Raw genomic sequence first — 18903 nt, 5'->3', positions numbered from 1 at the left:
ACTTCACACTGTCTATGCCCGTCATAATGTGAAGGATAAAATGACTGTAAAGGCAATCAACTGTAGACAGTGGACCCATTGCACTGCAGTGGAGCATCGACGATTTGCTTTATTTTACCAGGAATGCATCTCATGTGATGCTATTTCAAACAGACACAACCTTGGTGTACATCATTTGGTTCAAAAGAAAAATGTGTCATGTGGGAGTTATAGCGCTGGAAACATAGCTTACTAGCCTTGTGTTTGTGTGTTTGTGTGTGTGTGTGTGCTGTGTGTCTGCATGCATGCTAGTGCGAGTGCATGTTCATCTGTCCCTAAAGCGCAGACGGAGATGGGTAAGAAATCCCTCACTATTTTCTGTCCCATATGAATGGAAAAACAGCAATAATTGAAACTTAAGGAGCTGATTACTCTCAGTGCGTTTAAAGCAAATGTTAGCACCATGGAAGTAGAATCTAATGGACAATGTCAGTGCTTTAATTAAATGGACTGTTTTAGCACTGTGCCACTGTTTCTCCTCTTTCTCTCTCTATCTGTCTCTCTTACCGTTTCTCTCCTCTCTCTCTTACTCTTCCTTTTTCTTTGCTTGAACTCACTGATGCTGTCCTCACCAAGTCACCCTTGGAATAGAGATTTCAATGTGACTAACCTGGTTAAACAAAGATTAGGCATGTTTAAAAAATAAAAATAAACGAAATAATCTCTGCATGTATATATTTGAATGCTGTAAGGCGGAGAAGATCAGTGCTTTTGACGCTGTGGATCTGCTGTGCTGGACTGTAAAGCTTTATGAGCTGCATGTAGAGTTTTCACTGAAGCAACACTGTTTGCAAACATCAAAGGTGTGGTAAAGCTCCAGTCACCACGATGTAGTACATACTGTGCATGCCAATGTTGGAAATCAATAGCAATTTTATCCAATGACATTTTCACATGCAAGAGGTCTCATGTTCTGCGATCTTTAGGACCAAAGGAAACTGTACAGCAAATTCAGTAATTTATCTTAATGAGCATGCAGTTTATAATCTTCTAATAGACCACGCAACATGGGGTGTGTGTGTGTGTGTGTGTGTGTGTGTGTGTGTAAAACAGCATCTAAATTGCCAGACCCATAGGAATACCCCTATCATCATAACCGCACCTGAATAAAAGCTGTAAAGCATTACAGAGCAATCTCCTTTTAGTACCTCTATCAAAATGAGTGCAACTGTACTGCCATGACTTCATGGTGTAATTGGATTTTTTTTTTTTTTATCACCTCCTGTTTGAAAGCAACACCTGGTAGCACTTTCCTCGTAGCCGTGAGTGAGCAAGGGATGAATACCTCATGATACAGTGTATTTTCACTTGACTCATGAATACAGTCATTCTTGCATACCAATATAATGACGGTTTGACTGGTGGTTTTTTTATTACTATTGTTTACTTATGTCTGGCACTGATAAAATATTTCAGCAATATGTTCCCAATGAGCTGGTAGGAAAACGATGTGAAAAGTAACAATGCAACAGAGAAGATGAAAGACAGATGCAAGGAGAGAAAACTCATTAATTCTTTTGTTGCTATGAGTTTGTCTCATTGAGGCTATTCTTTTCTCTCTCTCTCTCTCTCTCTCTCTCTCTCTCACCTACATACATGCATGCACACACATACATGCATAGATAAAGTGCAATGTTCAGTGCCATGGCCTCAGTGAAATTCCTGTTAGTATCAGAGAAGAGAGGAAGATAATCGGAAAGGAGAGAAGTGTACAGGTAAGGTGAAGTGAGGACAGGAAAGAAAAGGACATGATGGGAAAACAGAGAACAGGACAGATGTGAAGGGAAGTTCAACGTGACGCCAATAATGAGGGATTCAAAAGAAAAGTGAAACATTCTGGAGAATGGAGAGGAGCCAACACATTCAGCATGGTGGCCGCAGTGGGGGGGGGTTGTAACTGATTGTCATCGGACGTGAACCAACACACCACTCAGCTGGAGTGTGTGTGTGTGTGTGTGTGTGTGTGTGTTTGTGTGTGCATGCAAAGCCACAGTCTGGCCACATTTAACTTTGTGGAGATGTTTCTCACATTAAAACAGAAAATTGTAAAAACAGACAAGTCAGATTATGAATCACTGGATGGAAACAAATTCTGTATTCAAGTCCTTGGAGATGCTTATTAACTTGACATATAACAAGCATATTATATGGGAAAATTATGTATCTTTTACAGTGTTTTGGATGTGTCTTACATGCATGTCCATCTGATCTTTTACAGAAAGAAATGTTGCAAGGGCTTTAAGTTTGTGTTGGGCCAGTGCATTCCTGAAGGTAGGGAAACCTTGCCAAACTGTTTGGATGTCTGTCTTGTGCGTTTGCTAACATTGCTGATATGTTTTGGATTGCTCTCCCATCATGTCCCATAGGCTTTTAGTCCTTTAATATGTTTCACTTGACTTTCTCTTGTTGTAACCTCACTGAAAGTGTAACAACCCATGACAGAAGTAAACGTCATCCAGACTTTCCCTGCAAGTTTTGAATTTAAAATCATAGACTTGATGCCAGATATGGGCAATTTTTGTTCCAATGTTTATACAACATTATGTTCATTATATTTGATTTAATAATGTAATAATGTGATTTTACAAGCAGTACAAATTGAGCTCACTGTGCTAGCAATGGGAGGTTATAGATAGATAGATAGATAGATAGATAGATAGATAGATAGATAGATAGATAGATAGATAGAGAGTTCAAGTTTCAAGTTTGTTTATTTCTGTAGCCCTCTATCACCCTAACCCTGCACAGAGAATGAGCCTAACTAGATCTAACTGATCAACAATCAACCATAGAACAGAATGATAAAGGACAAACATCAGGAAGAGCAAGACACACAAAAGCAAGATTTTAGCAAGACTTAACAGCTTGCTACCTATTCCACGTAGCCTAACCTACCCAGCAACACCAGCCTTAGACCCTCAATGCATACAAGGAAAGACTCCCAAGAAAAAAAACCTTGTTAGGAAAAAAAATGGAAGAAACCTTGGGCGGGCCAAGGCAAGGAGGGATCCCCCACCGGGACGGCTGAGCGTGCAGTAGGTGCCGGGAAATCAGTGACAAGAACATGGACAATGACAATGACAAGAGAGAAACAGAGAAACAGATGAGGCAGATTGATAGAGAGATAGATGGACAGACAGTTGTGTTTTTTTGTGTTTGAGGTGCCCCATTCTGTATGTTTCTGCAGACTATGATGTGTGCGCTGGCGCCCCCTGTGAGCAGCAGTGCACTGACCATTTTGGTCGTGTGGTTTGCACCTGTTACCCCGGCTACCGCTATGACCGTGAGCGCCACAGAAGCCGAGAGAAGCCCTACTGTCTGGGTGAGACCTGGTACAACACTTCATACAGATCATACATTCTTTTAAATGCTTCCCTTTTTTTTTCTTTTGCCAAGTATACTACTACAATACTAATAAATGCTGACAGTTCATTTTGATACACTTTACAGCCTAAATTTGGTGAATTAAGTGAATAAACTCCTCTGTGTATTTTCTTTCTTTCTTTCTTTCTTTCTTTCTTTCACTTGCTTACCCCCTTCTCTCTCTCTTTCTGTCCATGCAATGCAGACATCGATGAGTGTGCAAACAAAAACATGACCGTATGCTCTCAAATCTGCATCAATGCCGTTGGGAGCTACAGGTGTGAGTGTGAGAAAGGTTATTCCCTGGAAGAAGATGGGAAAACCTGCACCAAGGGGGAGAGAGGTGAGGATTGTATTTTTTTGTTGAACATTTTTCTCTTTATTCATCACCAAAGGGCACATCTGACTGCTGTGGAGGTGACTATACATTGTTATGTGGTGTATGTAAGGAAAGAGAAGGGGGGACTGCAAGCATAGACACCTGGTAGTCATTACACATCCCGGCTCCTTGTACATGTCAGAATGGTTCTTGCTCCCAAATACTCATGCTGCTGCCCCCTTGACTCCTGGTCTATTCTGATTTGCTGGATGCATTTGAGGCAAACATCACAAATGGACCAGGCGATTAAAAAAGAGGCTTGCCCCAGATTCGGTTGCCAATGGAGCGGTCACGGGCTGGAGATTTGCTACTTCCTCCCATGAGCTTGTCTTCCATTACTCAGAAAGGTTGACTGCAGCATTTCAGGAGAAACAGGAGAGTGAGAAACTACGGCGCATACTCTTGCTGTGTGTCCTGCTGCTTTGCAACTTAGTGGAGAAAAATACTGTCCAGACACTCTCACTCATCCATTAAATATATGCATTCATACAGTAGGTCACATTCTACTCCAGTCCAGAAACAGGGTTGGGCAAGTTTCTTGCTTAAACTTTTATGTTTTTATGCGGTTTCTGAAAAAAGAGTGGCAGAGTCATTGTGGGTGGGAAATCAGGAAGGCAGTGAAGTGAAGTTATTCTTAGAGACTGGCCTTCAGTATACTTTGAGTTGCCCCTTCTTATCCTCAAATAGCTGATGTTTAAATCTGGAGATATGTAATTTGGCTGAATTGTTTTACCTCAGACGAAGCCAGCAGTCAGGCATGAGTCCTGTACTAGCCGGTCCCCTAGGCTCTGACACATTTACTAGACCAGCTTCCTGTGTAAGTCAAGGATGTTAAGTGAGGGGTCCCGGTAATGACAATGTTACAGAGTGTAGCTACACTGTATAAGTCACTCATCCCCTAAACAGCTTGCAAGGATTGTTGCTCTCCTGGATAGGGATTGTGAGAGCCCATTAAACTGGTCATCACAGCAGCACTGTGTGATTCAGTCATATCAACCCTTACAGTGTTGTATTTTCAATTACTGAAGATGACAAAATAATTGTTTGCATCATGAAATGGCAGAAATACTGTAATATATGGCGGTCATCGGGTTTTTGTTCCTGTTAATAGGTTTGCTTTAACAAAATGTTGACTGACATATATTATGTAAATATAACTGTGATATGTGTTTTTTTAGTAGACACAACATCTGGACATCTGGATTCTCTTTTTGGGTGATTTTGTGAAAGAAACATCTTTGTTTTATTCAACTCCCAGCAGCACGTTTCTTTGGGAAGTCTGACAACATGATGAATACTGGGACTTGCTCAGCCACCTGTGATGATTTCCACCAGATCAAGATGTCTGTCTTGCAGCTTAAACAAAAGGTAGAGGGCACAAAATAACAACACAAAATGTGCACCATTCTATCCTAGGAATGTCAAATTTAATCTGTAAAATGTATCTTTAATTACTTCGAAACCCTTTGACACATACTTTTTCTTTTTACCATTTGTCATAATTTCTCTCAGCACAGTTATTAGCACTCTATGGCTAACACATGGCCCCAGAGAGGCCCCAATGAGTATTAAACACACCTGCTTGATTCAGCTATTTATCGCCACCTAAAGAGCTGTCTTTATAGCCGAAAGAGTCCATACCTGAAGAGACCTCAGAAACAACATCGGGCAAGCATTTACAACTCTCTTGAGATGCATTAGATCACTTTATTTTCGAATAAACAAATGACTGAAATAATTTCCCTTACTGCAGCTTGTTGGCTAGCGATCTGTGTGAAAGTCAGCAGTGGGGTAACATTGCCCTCTGTGTAATCACAGACGTCTGAACCTGTCCGAACACTAGTCTGTCAACACTGGCACTCACCACCCTCCCTGTAACAAATGATATATCGCTTCCAGCTGTGTGGACTATGTGCTGCTTCAGCTATATGTATCTCTCCTTTCTTACTGTCAAGACATTAAGAAAACAAAGTGATAACCTGTGTTTAATATATGCTCTACATTATTATAGTATATGTAAAAGTATATGTATATGTAGAATGATTTAGGGGTTGGGTTTCATTCTTTTCATATCATCGAAAGGTCACAGGAAGGAGCTTGGCTCTGATTATTAATTTAGGAACACAAGTACCTGTGGTTCAAAAACCCCAGCCCAAGGTTACATCAGGTGTTGAGGCTAGCATAATGCATACTGATCAGCAGGTGAAGTATGACCCCACACCGTGTGTGTGTGTGCGTGTGCATGCTTGTGAGCATATGCCAATATGTCTGTGCACATGAATTCTGACTTGTAGGCCCTTCCAACATAGTGAGGTCTTTCAAGTGCTTGCCAGATCCAGATGATGTTATACACAGATCAAAGATAGGTTTTCCCAAGGATGCCACTTAGCATACAGAGCAGGATCGTTCCTGGTCATGCTGAATAATGCAGAGGGGTTGCCTGGCCCTCCATCTGTCTGGGTTACAGCTTCTAGCCTACTGCAGATGGAGGATCAGCTTTCATCCTTGGCAGGATATATGATTTTAATATAATTTGACTTGAAGTTGGCCCTTTAACATGTAATTTTCCTGTCCTGTATGACAGTGCAGACCTTTATAAATCATTGTATGTTCAGCAGTTTGTAAAGCCGCTATCGGACAGACAGCCAAATGACAAAATGCAGAAAAAGGGTGTCATCCCATAAGAGATTATTTATTTATGTTGACTATATATTTGGCACTTCATTCATTCATTCATTCATTTATTCATATTTACTTCCTCATTGACCTGTTCATTCTGTCATTCATACTCTTGCTCATTAATTTATTTTGTATCCATTCTTGTTTAAGATGGCCATGCTTCCAAACAATGCTGAGGTCCAAGAGCAGATGACCAATGAAAAAATCCTGACACACTCATTCTTAGCAGGGCCTCCTGGTCTCCCTGGTCCTCCAGGTAAGACACATAAAGCTAAATATCAGGAAAAAATGTCAGACCTCAAGTAAGGAAACTGGGGTGCATTCAGCAGGGATGCTACAACAAAGGAGATAAACTCCTCTGGGACAAGGGTGCATGAGCATCCTAAAGCACCCATAGTGTCTTTCAGCTGGATCTGCAAAAGCAACCATCAATTAAATGTTTGACCTCTTTTTGCTTTGTTACTGATTGTAAAATCACCTTAGTTGTCGTTCATCCACTGATATCAGCTTTGTTGATTATTTTAGGGGACCCAGGACCAGAGGGCCCTCCAGGACTCACAGGACTGTTGGGACCCCCTGGCCCTCCCGGACCCAGGGGCTTGATGGGACCCATTGGACCCTCACCAGAGCTATCCCATGTCAGACAGGGCCGTCGAGGACCCATGGTCAGTTGATATCCCCTTTCTTCCCAGCTGTTATTTTGTTTTAATCAAATCTACCTTTCACACAGTAGAAACTCCATCCACACAATGTTCATTCCAGATAATATAGATAGATACCTTCACTCAGCATTTTCATATAGCATTTCATTTCACATATTCCTCATATTTCACAGCATAGGCTCCTGAATCAGCAAGTGTGTGTGTGTGTGTGTGTGTGTGTGTGCGTGTGTGAGAGCGTGTGCGTGCGTGCATGCGTGCGCGTGTGTACGCGTTCTGACTGTGACCTCCCCTGCTGTTAATGGTCTGAGTAATCCTAGGACGCAGCACACAGTCTCTTTCTGTCCATCCCTGTCTGTCTTTGCCGTTGGTTCAGTTCCAGGAGAGGTATGGTTGATTTATCCTCATGAAGAGAGCCTGGGTGGGCCAAGTGACCCCTGCATTGCATCTTACAAACTTCAAAAAGACATCAAAAACCATGCAACCCCCCACCTCCATCCCCACCCACCCTCTCACTGAAACACACACCTCTGCCAAGGTTTGAGTGTTAAAAAGAAAAATAGCTGTAGCTGTTTTCTTTGGCTTGGTGTGTTTTGAGGGACATGTGCATCGCCAAGTCTTGGCTGCCTGAGTGTGAACCTTCCATGTTTAATGTATGGGATCTGAATCAAGAATGTGCAGGATGTGGCCATAGAGACATATTCATGGGTAATACTTTAGGTTTTTAAAGCTCTAGTATTTATGCAATCTACTTATTGAAATGGCACTATCAACACCTACAATTAGTCATCTCATGAGCCACATGAGGCCAGACCATGAGCTGTGGAACACTGTTTTTTACAGGAAACAAGTAATCTGTGGCGTGCGTGTGTGTGTGTGTGTGTGTGTGTGTGTCTGTGTCTGTGTCTGTGTCTGTGCGTGCACACATATTCCCATTTGGATGTGTGGTTCAATTCACAGGTCTTTACGTATATGTGACTTGTTAATGCATTGTATCAGTTCACATGCTGGTGGAGTCTGATTAAAAGGGAGTCGTCCCTCTCTACATACAAGAACTTGATTAGATACTGAGCACAGAGCCGAGGATTGGCCACCAGGTCACATGTGTTTAACTGTATGTCAGGGTTGCAGAGATGATGAATGTGGGATAGTGTATGAGTCAGTCTTGGTATTAGTCTGAATATTGGTCTTACTCCCTATATGACGTCCCCACACTTCTTTGATGGTGATGAACTTAGGAAAGAAATCAAGGGACTCTGCCACGGGGCTGAAATCACTCAAAATTAGACTGGAGACAGGCGCAAAGTTCATCTTGGATAATCTCTGTTGGTGGAGCACAGTGAATATGTCAGTGTTGAATTTATCACTTCAAAAAAATCTAAAATATATCATCTTTCCTATGAAAATAGTGTATTAAACCTTAATTTATTGTCTTTACCCCGTATTCCCATTTAGGGTCACAGGCGGGCTGGAGCCTATCCCAGCATGCATTGGGCAGAAGGGAAAACCCTGGACGGCTTGCCAGTCCATCACAGGGCTAACGCAGATAGACAGACATTCACATGCCCATTCATATCTGTGGGCAATTTAGAGACTCCAATCCACCTGACTTGCATGTCTTTTGAATGTGGAGGAAACTGGAGCACCTGGAGCAAACCCCTGTGAACACAGGGAGAACATACAAACATGATTAATCCAATGCACATAAAGATATGAAATGCAATATGATAATCATATTTGTGTTTTTCACTTTAACAGGGGCTTCCAGGAGCTCCAGGAAAAGAAGGCATGAAGGTAAGGTCAGATGCTTTGCATGATTTTTTGTTATCTTGGAATTGGAATTGGAACATGGAACACAACCTCTCTGAGGAGAAAGAAGTCAGAGCTGGTGCAGGAGGTTGAGGAGTACCAACCAGATAAAGTTGAGCTCACCTCCATGCACAGTGTCTCAGGAGTTGTCCAGGGTGAAAGGAGCTAGGCAGGTGTCAGGATGCTCATGAGTCTACATCTGGACGCTGCACAGTTGGAGGTTGTCCCAGTCAATGAAAGGGTCACCTCAATACAACTATGCAGAGGGTAAAACTCTGTCTGTTGTTTGTGCGCATGTGTCTAACAGACATTCAAAGTGTTTCATATCTTGGAAACGGTGGGTGGGGGACTGGAGAAGGCCCTGCCCAAAGACTTAATAGTTCTGCTGAGAGACTTTAATGCTCACATTGGCAATGATTGGGAAACCTGAAGGACCTTGACTGGGAGGAAATGTGAACCCAAGCAAAGCGTTGCTATTGGACTTCTGTTCCATGGATAACAACAAGCACCATGTTCAAACACACAGAGGCTCAAATAAGTGTACTTGATACTGGAGTATCTTGGGCCAAAGTTTGATGTTTCATCAGACCTCACTACACTCTGGTGTAGAGAGGGGCCAAGGTGTTGAAAAGCAGATTCCAGCTGATGGTTGAGCCTCAGATTCAGAAGGAGCAATGCAGATTCCGTCCAGGTTGCAAAACAGGTTTTGCCCTCTCACAGAGAAGGGTCATGGGAATTTGCTAATCCTGTCTACATGTGTTTTTTGGATCTGGAGAAGGCCTTTGACTGTGTTCCGTGAGATATCCTGTGGGAGGTGCTACAGGAGTAAGGGGTGCCAAGGCCAAGCCATTTGGCCCATTGCACTCAGCGTCAGAGCTGTGTTTGCATGTTTTGCATTAAGTCAAGCTCGTTCAAGGTGGACTCTGACAAGGATGCGCCTTCTCCTCTCTCTTATTTGGGATATTCATAGACAGAAAATCAAGAGGCGGCTATGCAGTGATATTAGGCTGGCATCTCTACTGTTTGCAGATGATGTCCTTCTGGCCTCATCGGACATCTCTGATGTGCAATGGAGCAGTTTGCTGCTGAGTGTGACATGGTCAGGATGAAGGTCAGCACCTCCAAATCTGAGACCAACATTGTCTCTCAGAAAATGGTGGTCTGTCTCATTCAGGTGGGGGGTGTGCACCTGCCCCAAATGGAGGAGTTCAAGTATCAGATTCATGAATGAGGGTAAAAGAGATTCTGAGATTGACCGCCATTAGGCGCAGTGGCAGTAATGTGGTGTAAAGACAGAGCTGAGCCACAAGACAAAAGGTCTCAATTTACCCGTCAATCTTTGTTCCGACCCTCATCTATGGTCCTAAACTTGGGGTAGTGACCGAAAGAATGAGACTGCAGATGCAAGTGGCCGAACAAGGTGAGGAGCTCAGTGATCCAGGAGGACCTCAGAATCAAGCCACATGCTCATCCACATTGAGAGGAGCCAGTTGAGGTGGTTCCTGCACCTAGTAGGGATGCCCCCCCTGGCAAGAAAATGGATGGATGGATTAAGTAATGATATAAACATGACTAAAGACTAAGAAGCTATATAAATAATTTTACAGGATCATTAAATAAAAAATAATAACTGATTTAATAAATAACTGATATTAAACTGAAATACGAATTTAGTTTGAAGATAAAACAAAAATAAAATGGAAATCATAAAAATACCTGCCTGGAGGATGTCTTACAATCTGTGGCTAGTTATTATGGCTGACTCATTATAGCTGTAGTAGGTTTATTACATAATTATTGTCATTTTTTAATAAATAGTGATAGATGAATTCTGTTCCTTTCATCAAAAATTACCAGCCAGCCATGTAATGCAAACCATATGAGAGGTATGAGGTATGAAAGCTAAAAAGATTCTGCTCCAGATCAGCAGGACTGGATCTTGTATACCTCTAACACTGTGTTTGCGTAGCTTATGGATCACGTATGGAACATCTTAGGTACCTCTCCTTTTTTGACATGGTACCTTGCTATTCTCTCTGTACAGCTGGGATGTTTGTGTAGATAGATTTGAGGGTGATGGTAATCTGTCTCTCCGAGTAACAAATCCAAACCATCTGCCAAAACACTCATAGCCCCAGTGTGACCCTGAGCCTGGCTAACAACCACAGTAGTCAGGTCAACATGTGTAAGCTACCTTAGGTCAACAGGCTGCCATGATACTTCCCAGTCTGGCTACGTGTGTGTTTAGTGTTATATGAACAACACACCATTTTCACTCATGACATACATAGGGCAGTTTCTTAAGCAGTAATTCAAAATATGATTTGATATTCATTCCAGTTTTCACTGCATTTTCTTCTTTTAAATTATGTGCCTATTTATTTAATTGACCTCCTTTTTTAATGCATCAGGCATTCATTGTTACTCTCACTCCATTGTTACCTCAACTCAAAGTTTTCTCTCCCTTCTAGTTCCTTGAAGACATTCGCTGACTAGAATACTATGAATTCTTCTCATGCTTTTTTTTTTCTCACTGTAATTCATCTAAGCTAAATATTTGTTTGGTTTCCCCAGGGGGAGAGAGGAGCTCCTGGCCCTTCTGGACCACCAGTAAGACTCTGGCTATCTATACTGATGCCACAATATTGTAACTTGTTACCATCATCCAGAACAATACACATACTTTACAGTTAGACTAAACCATGACTGAAAAACAGGCCAACTATGCACATGTAGAAGACTCTAAACATGTACAATAACACTTATAAAATAATGAATGATATTGTCTAACTTTAAGTAAATAGTTTTCAATATACATTTACGCATTCAGTTTGTAGTGACCATAGATGAAATAGAGTGAGCCAATAAAACTTTACCACTGACGCTGAGAGTTGTCAGGACATGACTGTGTAACTCCCACAGAGAGGGCCTTTCTCTGCTGCAGGTGCTACATTTATCATACCAAGCCATAAGAAAAAGCTTTCTCAGTAGCCCGTCCCAGTCCATTGATCAGCAGGATCCCTGTTGTGATAATCACCTCTGTATTCCATCTATGTCCTCTTTGAGAGTAATATTTTAGTAGAGAGTGTGAGTGGAGCGCACATGGCCATTCCTCCAACCATTTTTAACATTAGTTGTATCCTGGATGTTTTGAATGACCACCATGAAGTTGAAACTCCCCACACACAGACACAGACACACACCTACACACAGACTTGAAAGAAGGACAGGTTCTTATTTTGTGTGGTGAATTATAAAAGACAGGGGTCACTGAACAAATCCCCTTCCCATTTGATTCGGAGTCAGGCAGCATGAGATGGATGAGACAAAATGAACATTGAATAAAGTTGGAGATGAAGAAGAAATTCCATTTGTCATCTTCTTCTTCTTAGTCCTCTCCATCCTCAGTGGCACATAAAACCAAACAAACTCTACTAATTGTTATGTGCAGTGTTTATTTGAAAAGGAGAGTAACATTTCAGTAAATTTGCCTAGAACAGTTGTTATGGTAAAAGACAAAATATTTGTTTAATCATTTGTCTTTGTTGTACCCGACCCCAAGGGCCCACCAGGCTCCTTTGACTTCCTGCTCCTGCTGATGGCAGACATCCGTAACGACATCGTCGACCTGCAGAGCAAGGTGTACGGCCGACCGATGTATTCCCCGGGGGAGGACTTTCCTATGGTCCCCGACAGCTGGAGGGACAGCCAGGACAGTCTGGATTTGGGCTCAGGAGAGGACTACAAGGATCAAAACCCTCGGGCTGGGGGAGGGTCCAAGAGGAACAGGAAGAGGAAACCAACACGGGACAGAACAGACTTTGATTGGACAATTTGAGGAGGCTGGATTTTAATACTTGTTTATGGCAGGTGTAAATATTGAAGTATTATTTAACTGCTTATGAAACAGAATGTACTGTATGCCTTTTGATCACAGATGTTTATTTTTGTATGATATGCAAGATTGTGAGATTTTTTTTTAATATACGTATAGTAAAATTAAATGTGTAAGTGCATGCGTTTTGGGTTTTTTTTTTCCGCAGATCCAGCTCTGTTCAGGGATGTGTTGTTCTTTCCAAACACATTCAACAAGTCTCCTCAAGTGAAAGCAGATTTGACCCTAGAACTTTCTACCAATACTACAATACTCTTTCGCTCAAACAGAAATTTAGTGTTTTTGTCCACCCTGTACCTCAATGATAAATCAGTTGACACAAGCATTCTTAAATTCACCAGGGGGACTAAAGGAGCATGAATGTTGGATGAGAGTGTGAAGAATTTGCATTGTGACCCTAATTTTTTAGTCTTTGTCAGTAAGGCACCTCACTATAGCACTATGACAGCAATAGTGTTTGGTTATGGCTGCAGAAGAAGAAGAAGAAGAAGAAGAAATCCCGTTTCTTAAAGATACAGTGAAAATACTTTAATTCAGTCAGGAATAGCTTGCTATGGAGTTTTAAGATGAAAAGTGTAATGTTTTCAGTTTTTGATTGTTCATGTAATTTCAAACTGCTTTAGTAACCCTTGCTCTATGCTCATCCAGTTCCCCTTAGTTATGCAATTTGGAAAAGAAAAACTATGAACAAATATGTACAATGATATACAATGCACAGGTGGTATAAAAAAAAACCTGAAGGGCTTGTAGTAAAAACCACCCCACATATATACGTTATATAAATTCACATACATATGTCATACATACACAAACAACATCCACATATACACTTGCACATATGAACAGACACACACACACACACACACACATACAAGCACATACACACACAATACATAACATTAAACATTAAAATGTCAGATTTTTAAATGGAGAAGTCCAGCGGAGGATGTCTGGCATCAGAGCATTCATTCCAATCTGGGTATGGGTGACATTGTTATTCTGGACTTGTAAAACGCTTTGATTCTGTTAACCACCAGAGGGAGACCTTCTCCAAGGGTATTAGTCAAATTTCCACAGTTGTGACAGTTACAATATTTTGACTAACTTTACATTAACAGGCCCTCTGTAAAACAATACCATGAGATTGGGAAATTGAATTTTCATTGCACTGAATCTTTAATAAAGATTTCCCAGAATTACCCAGAGTTTTGAAAGTCCGCACCTGGTGCAAAAATGATGTGTCACAGACCACATTTGGTTGCACTCCATAGCGCCACCATCAGCCCAACCTTGCAACAGCAACTATTCTTTCAAATTTTTCCTACAATGTTGCCTTAATCGCAATAAATTTTTACACATAGCATAATTTGACTGCCTGCATCATCTCTGTATCACATAATTTTGATACTTGCAACAGTTTGGCTGTGACACACAAAAGTATTTGATGGTGAAGATGCACAGATAAGAAGAGATGCATAAACTGCACTCAGCACCTGTTTGCAAGGGGCTCCAAAGTACCTCAGACCACATTTGGTCATGATGAATAGCACCACCATCAGGACGAATTGACAATTTTTCAAATGGAAATATGTCAGGCAACAGTTGACCTGCAGTTGCAGGACTGTCACTGAAAGATCTGTTGTTGACATGTCGAACTTTTCCAAAATAATAAATCAACCTTATATTCTCACTGTCAGATCATTTTCCTTATAGGCTTGGACCCCACTAATGGCTGCTTATAGCTATATTTATTATTAGTAGTAGTAGTAGCAGTAGTAGTAGTAGTAGTAGTAGTAGTATTGTATTTTATATAATATTTTTGCATTTTTTTATATGCAGGTTTTAATCCTAATCCCTCTGCGTGATTGTTGAATTTGTCTTCACTAAATCGAGGCTGGTCTTGTTTGTGTTTATTTGTAGTTGATATGTGTTCTGTTGTTGCACAGTAGTGCCTGAAAGGTCATGTGGACCCCAGGAAAGATAGCATCTGCTCTTGCTGAAGCAAATGTTGGATCTAAATAAAGAAATAAATCTCAATAAATCTCAATAAATAAATACATATTTGATTCTTGTAATTCAAACCAGATTTTTTTTTTTTTAAAAGTATAGTGCAGTCCTTCTCCAAGGCTTAAGACTCTTTTAGAACAGTGAAAAAAACAGTTCATCTGGAGGTGAGTCAGGAGAGATATTTACACAGACAAAGCTGAAAAAACTCACTGCAGGACTATGGATGAATCACAGTTCTATCACAAGCACTCTGGGTTTTTTCTGTTTAACATGGTTATCTATTAATTGAATTAGTTTCATGACCACTGCAATCTGTTAAACCCCATTGTATGAATTCAAAAAAGCATTGACGTCATTGGGAAAGTGTGCCTTCTTTTCTTCCTTCCTGAAAATCATTTGCCTGATAACAGCAATAGGATCACACAATGTACTGTATTCCCGGCCATTCCCCAGACTTCATATCTCTCTGGTATCTGTCGTAGCTCTGTTAGCTCACATAACAAATGTTGAGAAGTGTGCAATGACAATCCTTTGTTCTCTTTCTGATGTCATAGCTGGAGGAGGATGAGAGAGAGGCTGGGCTTTTGAAGTGAGAGTGAGGTTTTGAAAGGATAACCTTTTTTGAAGGCATGCACTCCTTGTTTCACCCTTTCTGATTCACCTTTGTCTCTCTTACTCATAACATATATTTACCTCTCTCTGTCTGTCTTTAGTAGCAAAAGGAGCAGATGTAATCTTGGGAGCTTGACCAAAACAAGGTGATATCATTTTCATTTTCATGACTCATAGAGATCATGCAATGACATTCAAAGTGCCCTGCTCAAAACCCTTCAGTATTGCATATCAATTGATGACAACTGTTATCACGTCATGTGAGTATGAGACCATCATTTAAAAAAATCACTGACATCATGGAGAAAATGTGCCTTCTTTTCTTTTCTTCCTTCCTTTTTTTTTTTACACGTGTGCATTAATTAATCATCAATCACATTCAACCCATCCTTTGTTAAAAAAAATGAATCTATCCATCAAGTTAATCTCACATAAAAACACAGTTTTGCTAAATCTGTCATCTTTCAACCTTATTTATTTATTTATTTATTTTACTTTTTACTGTTTCAGACCTCAACAAATGTGATGAGGGTATGCTGCTGCCACTCACAATTTACATAGTTTTTCATTTGCTGGCCCTCATTATGATAGATTATCTGTGTGTTTCATCCATAGTTGTAGATGGGCCAATATTAAGGGTGCTACTGGAACCTCAGAAACACTGAAGCAGGTCAATCAGTAAATTCCTTTTTTCACATCCTTTAGAATTAGGATGTAGACAAAAGAGTTACAAAATTACAAAAAAATATATATATGTTTGGTGATAATGAATTTTGTATATCTAACTGTTGTCAAAAGTATGTTGCTCATTTTGCTATAATGTAAAACATTTAAAATGAATTTCAATGGAAGAATCTATTTGGCTCTCCTTCCATTAGTCATTCAGTACCTCCCTAAATCCACAAGGTGGCAGTCATTTCTTAGTCATATATTTTTTCACCCTGTAGACTCATGGACAGCATACCCAGGCAGTGTTCAATGAAGTCTCATTAAACTTTACAGAACAATTGACTGAATAGTTTCACATGAAGATAATCAAAACATTGACAACTTAAAGCTTTGTGGCTGCTGGTTTAGCATATGCAACTTGTGACAGTTTTCTCCCTTGTTTTGTCTACCAATCTAATAAAATTACAAGTTCTTCTACAAAAATGTTTGATAATTCATGATAAACAATGTCATTGTTATGATGGCAGCATTTATGCTTATCTCTACCAGAGGGACAATTATAACCAATTTCTGAAACGCTGTTACACTTGGTTTTTGGAGACAATAATCATATTTTTGTTTGTTTGTTTTTTGTGTTTTGTTTTATTTTTATTTTTTTTACATTTTTGGGACACAACAGATGTACATAAAAAAAACTCATGCATGGTCCCTGCTGTAAACTAAACCAACTAAACTAAACAACAATAACATCATCATCATTACCAACACCATTGTTGTCATCGTCATCAACAACAAAAAAAAACAACAACACTGGTTTTCCATTTTTTTTCCCAACACAGCCAAGAGTTCCTTCAATCAATGTAACAAACTCTAAACACTTAGTCAGATGCCAGCCTCATTAAACACTACATCATTGTTTACATGTTGTGCATTTGTTTTGTAATGAGCCCATTTTCAGTGAACAGTACATGTCATAATTTGCATTTGATTAAAGAGGGACCGAAATAAAAGGCCTGTGCACATCCCTATAACAAGCTTGGAGCATCCCATCCAGAAAAAGACAGGAAAAACTTGGCAATATATTTGTCCAAAATCCCTTCTGGAAGTAATTAATCACCAGCATACAAGAGCATGCCTTAAAAGATTTCAAATATTTGCTGAAGTGCCCCCTTGTTCCTAATTATATCTCCCTGCCTGTCCCCCTCATTATTTAGAACTGCCCACAAAAAGATGCGAAATTGAATGGGAACCTTCACACACCCAGCCCCCTCCCAAAGCAAATGCTTAATAGCAAATGAATGAATGAGTTACTGTGCTGGAATAAAGGCATTAATGAGGTAATTTTATTAGTAGTGGCCGCCCAGAACTGTTGGAAACAGAGGGGGGAAACAAACAGAGGGAGGCAGCATAGAGGAAATTAGTGCTACCCAATTCATTAATTAATGCATTAGTGCAGGCAGCAAATTAACTGCCCCAAAAATCCCCCATTCATTGAAGATTATGATGGGGGAAAAAATACATTGTTGCCCTCCAACATAATTGAAAGACAGTGCAAATTCAATTCTAATGAGGCGAAAGGCACCCCCTCAACATACATCCCCTATTTCCCCCCTCTAAAAAGACCACTGAAGGCTTGCTCTTGTTGGGGCCTAAGTTTAAGGAAGTATTGAGACTGAAGGAGACAATAATGAGAGATCGGCTTGGTCCTGAGTGCTTTATATGCTGCAAACAGGTAGAGAAGATTGAATGGTTCTCTTTCTGGGACTCCTGGGGGGCCTGTCTTCCCAGCACAACAACACTTGGCCCTGAGAAAAGGGTCTGCTGAGGAGCCTGCGGAGTGAATGGACCTGTGCTGCGGCGAGTCATGCTGAATGGCCAGAAGTTCTTAAATGATTACACTGTGTTGTGCCGGGCCAGTCTTCATCACACACATGAACACAAACACATACACACAGACGTATGCACTCGCACACACACACACACACACACACACACACATACACACACACACACACGCACACACACACACACACATAGACAGCCCTTACCCCTCCACCTCTCCCTCTCATTGAGTTATCTTTACTCAGGCTTTGTCTCCCCTAATTGGAGCTGATGAGGGACTAATTGGTAGCTTTTTTACAACACCCAGTACTTAAGCAATGGCAAGCTGAGGGAGGCAGCATGAGCGGAGTTAATGAGAGGCTTTGCACAAATAAAGGCTTTAAAATGGGCCTGTTTCACAGAATGGGAGAAAATGAAAGTTGAGGATATCTTTTGTCTCCTCCACATCTTTCACTTATGTGCAGGTATCTGAAAAGAAGGGGGAGTGGTGGAGGGCACACAGTGGTTGCTGAAATGTTGAGCACTTCTGTGCATAAAGGGATCTGTTCTGTATTGTTTGGGGCCCATCGTTTAGTGTGTCTGTTAATAATGGGAAAGGGCTGCTCCTCAAATGAATGTAGCAAAGTCCTTAGAGACAATAAGTGCCCTCTCTTCCCTGGACCACACTGGACTGTGTTGAACCAATCTGAAATAAAGGTTTAGTCCTCCCACATTGTTAAGGGTGAGTATGTAGCCTACGTGTGCAGAATTGAGCCAACAAATAATATAACAGTGAGACCTGTCTATCAGTTAGAAAGACTTAACGCTCAATGCGGTGTAATCATGAAATCCTTTGTAGATTATTACATTTCAAATTATCATTAATCCAATCCCAACTCTGGCCCTAAATAAGAAAAAAGGGGGCCTGTGTGTCTCCCAGGGATGCAGTTGTGTGACATTACAGACAAGGA

General features: G+C 40.7%; 1 protein-coding gene across 2 annotated transcripts in view; it reads left to right on the top strand.

Annotated features, from left to right (window-relative positions):
* ccbe1 (collagen and calcium binding EGF domains 1) overlaps nt 1–12891 on the top strand; it is a 35613-nt gene extending 22722 nt beyond the window's left edge. Inside the window, exons 3-11 of one of the 2 annotated variants that reach the window (XM_078288852.1) lie at nt 2258–2310; nt 3227–3361; nt 3608–3745; nt 5043–5149; nt 6611–6716; nt 6986–7125; nt 8878–8913; nt 11503–11538; nt 12491–12891. In XM_078288852.1, the coding sequence (XP_078144978.1) occupies nt 2258–2310; nt 3227–3361; nt 3608–3745; nt 5043–5149; nt 6611–6716; nt 6986–7125; nt 8878–8913; nt 11503–11538; nt 12491–12766 (1027 nt within the window). In that variant the 3' untranslated portion in view covers nt 12767–12891. Of the gene's footprint in view, nt 1–2257; nt 2311–3226; nt 3362–3607; nt 3746–5039; nt 5150–6610; nt 6717–6985; nt 7126–8877; nt 8914–11502; nt 11539–12490 lie in introns of both variants that reach the window. The other variant, XM_071914521.2, reaches the window with a different exon arrangement.
* The last annotated feature ends 6012 nt before the right edge of the window (nt 12892–18903 follow it).

Source organism: Centroberyx gerrardi, chromosome 2, assembly GCF_048128805.1.
Source record: "Centroberyx gerrardi isolate f3 chromosome 2, fCenGer3.hap1.cur.20231027, whole genome shotgun sequence".
NCBI lineage: Eukaryota > Metazoa > Chordata > Actinopteri > Beryciformes > Berycidae > Centroberyx > Centroberyx gerrardi.
This window is presented reverse-complemented; position numbering and strand designations above follow the sequence as displayed.